General features: G+C 37.9%; 1 protein-coding gene across 1 annotated transcript in view; it reads left to right on the forward strand.

The window, feature by feature from the left end:
• Positions 1–689: 689 nt before the first annotated feature.
• unc13a (unc-13 homolog A (C. elegans)) overlaps positions 690–4,789 on the forward strand; it is a gene marked incomplete in the record, with an annotated part of 63,516 nt that continues 59,416 nt past the window's right edge. Inside the window, 1 exon segment of the mRNA XM_014004609.1 lies at positions 690–980. Coding sequence (XP_013860063.1) covers positions 959–980 — 22 coding nt within the window.

Here is a 4,789-nt window from a genome sequence, read left to right on the forward strand (position 1 = left end):
CTGCTACCTTTAGCTGTCGCACTGAAAACTTCGGCTGTTTTACCTATTGCACTTGAAATTATCACATTACACAATTTTTTATGGGGTTTTTTCCCTACTAATTTTAATTTTTAACTACCATTTCACCATCTGGGTGCTACTTTCAACTTGAGTCTGCTACCTTTAGCTGTCGCACTGAAAACTTCGGCTGTTTTACCTATTGCACTTGAAATTATCACATTACACAATTTTTTATGGGGTTTTTTTCCTACTAATTTTAATTTTTTACTTCCATTTCGCCATCTGGGTGCTACTTTCAACTTGAGTCTGCTACCTTTAGCTTTTAGCTTATGTTTTGCGCAACAGGCATTCACCCTTGCATTTTCGTAGGAAATGCAAATTCTCTAGTTATTATTGTTGTTGTTGTTGTTGTTTTAAGCATTTATATTGTGGAAATCTTGATTATAATAATTATTAGTGTCCTTTTAGATCTCTCTTAGATTCTAACAAGGGGGAATGTCCTTTTAATTAGATGAAAGGCGGTTCCTGATATTTTAAAACCGTGATTGTTGGAAGTGATATATGTAAAAACGGCCTGCCTTAATATCCATCAACACGCGCTCTGACGTCACTGCTGTCCACGCAGCTGGTGGTGCTGAAGCTGAACAAGATGGCTGTTTGTTGGGGACTCGAGAGCTGAGAGAGAAGAGGAAAGAGTCCTAAATCCGGTCGGGTTCGTCGTGGAAACGGACCGAGAGGTCGGCGACGGTTGGCGCGAACTTTCCGAGCGGGAAGGCTGTAGTTTTTAACGCGTGTCACGAACCGGTCCGGGCCCGGGTGTTTCTAAAGCAGCGACGCCTGGCTTCTGTCTTTCCAGCCCAGTCATTCATTCCCAGACTGCCGTGTATCCACAGATTGGCTCTGCCAGTTAGGARACTGGTGAAGAAGCTGGACCCGGTACGAAAGAAGCACATAAGAAATGTCCTTGCTGTGTGTTGGAGGTAAGAATAAAACCTTTCAGTAAAATGTGTTTCCTTCACCTGCTCTGTGAATTCAAACCCTTTTTTGTGTTGACCATGWAGGTAAATATTGAATCAAAATGTGTTTTAAAAATAGTCATTTTGTATTAAGAAACGTGGGGGAAAATCCCAATAACAAAGTGCAACTTTTAATATTTATTATTATTTTCCTTACAATAAATACATACAAACCAGTTCATTTTGGGAGTAGTTCTGGAGTTCATTTCTGTAAAAATTAATTAATTAATTAATTAATTAAAACCACTCCCACTTAATTATTCAGGACTTCAACTGGACGGTTTAAATATTTAACGTTACACATTTTTCATAATTGCATATTCTTTGCTTTGCGTTCAACAGTTTTGGCATAAATGGTTACAAGCAGTCACAGTCTGAGTTCTTATAAATGTCTACTTATTTATCGAACATTAAGATTAAAATAACTAAAAAACACAATAAAAGTTGGTTAAACATGTGAGGAGTTAATTGATCTGAAATCAATTAACTTGTTTCTCTGTATTTTCTGCAAATTTTATTCCAGTTTATAAATTTCCCAGTCAGGGAACCTTTGTAAACACAACATTTGTTCTTTTTTGTGAAAACAAGAACAAGAAAAACAACATTTAGTAAAAACCTTTCAATGCCAGAAAGGGATGTTTAGTGGTGTTGACCAGATAGCTGAATATTTATTGGCTGTCTGTGGTCTTAAATGGCAGTTTCTGTTTGCATGTTTCTCATTATTCTCTTCAGATGTTTTCGGCTTGCATCAGTTTGTATCAGTACCATAATGTGGCTTGAGGGGAGTGCAGAAATGAAGAAGACAAGGGGTTTGGCTGTCATGCAGTATTACCTGCTCAGAGTTGTTTATAATCTACTTCCGTGTCTTGTGTTGTTAGATATAATCTGTGAAATGATGGATTGTGTCACGCAGGCTGAGTAAGCATTTAAACCTCCCTGACATTCAGGCTAGGGTACCCTGTTGCAAAACACACTACATTAAAACACAACATGGACATTTGACCTCCTCTCAGCATCTATTAATATCTGTCTCGAGTACTTCTCTGGAGTTTGCTTTTATTCTCTTTCGGATCAGACAACCTGGGATTAGAATTTAAAATTGATCATACAYATTTTGGCTTCAAAACATTACCACTTCTTTGAAACTCACTGTCCTGCTGCAGAATGAACASACATCTTTGATGGTATCACAAGTAACGGCTTGAGGACAGTCATTAATCCTGATCAARTCCCCAGCTCTTTTTCTAGAAATATAGCTCAAATCTTATTAAACTCCACCATTCTGACAATCCTACTGGTGTTGCTCTTTATTAAACTGCCTCCTAGACAAAAGTGTGTAAAATTATAAACATCAGTTCAAAGCAGTTCTTATGGTTTGATGAAAAGTTGAGATGCTACATTAGCAGTACCTGTTAGCCACACAGTAATTAAAATATCATAAACTGGACAATAATCCTACAAAGTTTCAACTTTTTTTTAAATATTCCTGCCGGGCCGGCCCAGCCTGTGGTATAGGCAGTATAGGCAAATGCTAAGATCAAAATCAATCTAGGGAGTGCCACAAATGGTGGATAATTTTTATTTTATTATTTTAATCAGATTATAGTTGACTTAGCCTGTAGAATAATCACTGGTTACCAATAAAGACTGGTTTATTAAGATAACTTGTTCTGTGGGTTTCTCAGCTGCTTTGTTACTACAGGAGGTGTTATGCGGTGCAGAGGATATTTCATGATGAAAGTATACAATCAAGACTACTGGTGCTCAGTATGTAAATGGAAAGCAAAATAAAGATAATGAAATTTTCAGATGAAGATCAGGTTAAAGTCTGTTTTTCAGTGTTCTACCTTCATAAGATGTTGATCTTGCATTGTTTTATTAATTTAGAAGTTAGTAAAAGGCTTTTTAAATGGGTGAAAATTGCATAACTTTGAGCAGATCTTCTACAAAATATTTCGTGGGCATATATCTCTGGACCCCACTATAACTGCTTCACACCACAGCTGCTCGTTAACATGAACAGGTGTTCCTCTTTGCTGTCAGCAGATGTTGGCAGATAGATTTCTGGTGTTCTGTTTCAAATGAATTATATTATTACCTGTTTTAATTGGACAACCTGGTTTCTAAAGATAAAAAAACTAGTATCAAAGACAAAATTATTTCATTTGGTATGTGAATGTTTGCAAATTGTTAGTGAGATTAAAAAAAATTGCACAAGAGGCGCCACCTGAAATCTTATCTTCAAAACACCAAATTAGCTCAGGTCAGTCCTGTGTTCCTGTAAGAACTGAGGCTATTTTGAAAGAAAAGGAAAATTACATTAATAACTATTGTTTGATTTCGATGTTAAATCACAATGGGTTATGTAAATTGCATTTAAAAAAATAATTTTAATTATTGCTCAATAGTGGATAGAGTGGACATTTTTCATTTTAGTTTCTAACCCTTAGCTCACATTTATTCTTTATTTTATACTGTGATTTATTTTTTCTAAATGCAWACAGTATATACTACAGGATAAAGAAATATCCTTCTTTTTTAGACCCTTTCTAGCTTCAGGCTTCCTCTGTCTTCAGTTTATTTTCTGCCTCAGGTGCACTGCAGCTATGATTCTTTTAGACACACAAGGATCTTTTTTTCACGCTTTTTATTTAAAATATCTGTAGCTGCACCTTTATCCCATTCTTGCTGATGTCAGTATAAAGTGTGAGCTCTGGAAAAGTTACTTATTTATAAACCTCAACAAATACAAAAATAAAAAAATTTGAGCTCCTCTGCTGGAGAGCGTGAGTGGTTGTACTTGTTCATTTTTCCCCAGTAAAGAAAGTGAAACTGAGCTGCTGTAATTGCTGTGGCTCATCATTTTATGTCGCATCACAATATGTAACATCCTCTTTTCACCCACTCCACTTTAACCTTTTTGTCTGCGTGGTAAACGCAGCAGTGTTGGTTTTAGTCTTTTGCACGACATCAGATTCTCCTCCTACCTTCTCATACACCCCCTCCTCATCCTCTCCCTTCTTTGCCAGCACCCCCCTCCCCTCCCGTCACACTAGAGTGGTTATTTTTAGTGTTGGGGATGCAGCTCACTCTGCCTGCATCCGGCGGCTCCACAGAGAGATTAATGGAGCACAAGTGAACGAGAAGAGAGAAGGGAGCACACGTGCATATTGGCCACATGGCAGGGTGGGGGAGCTTGTAGGAGGGAGGGACTGGCTGAGAGGAGAAGACTGGGTGAGGAAAGGGCACTTTATGTCATGATGTGATCGTCTGTAAGCACTTTAAAGTACAGCTGTCAATTAGTGCCTTTAGCTCGTGTTTATCAACTGTGTGTTTATTCTTTCCAAGGAATTGCACTTTCCCTGCCCCTCTGACGTGATTGTTTTGTCAGCAGCTAAAATATCGGGAGGATTTTACTTTGAAATTAGCTAAAGACCATAGATTTCCCCATAGGATTGGACAAAGTTGCAACTTGTGCAATTAATCGTCAGGAAAACTAGCAGCAATTCATATTTGCAACTTTGCTGTTATTGCAATAGGTGCCATGAGATGATGACATGTTTTTGTGTGTGACTTAAAAGCCCGTTTAGCTAGCCAAATAGTTGCTAGTTTGTTAGCATGGCTGGTTTACTAGCAGGATAGCTATTCAGTTTGCTAGCCAGATAATTGTCCAGTTAGCATATAGCAGTGGTGTCCAAAGTYGGTCCTCAAGAGCCGGTGTCCTGCATGTCTTAAGTGCTGCCTTGGTTCAACACAGCTGAACCTAAGGAGTG

The sequence above is a fragment of the Austrofundulus limnaeus genome, unplaced genomic scaffold (assembly GCF_001266775.1).
Source record: "Austrofundulus limnaeus strain Quisiro unplaced genomic scaffold, Austrofundulus_limnaeus-1.0 Scaffold25, whole genome shotgun sequence".
NCBI lineage: Eukaryota > Metazoa > Chordata > Actinopteri > Cyprinodontiformes > Rivulidae > Austrofundulus > Austrofundulus limnaeus.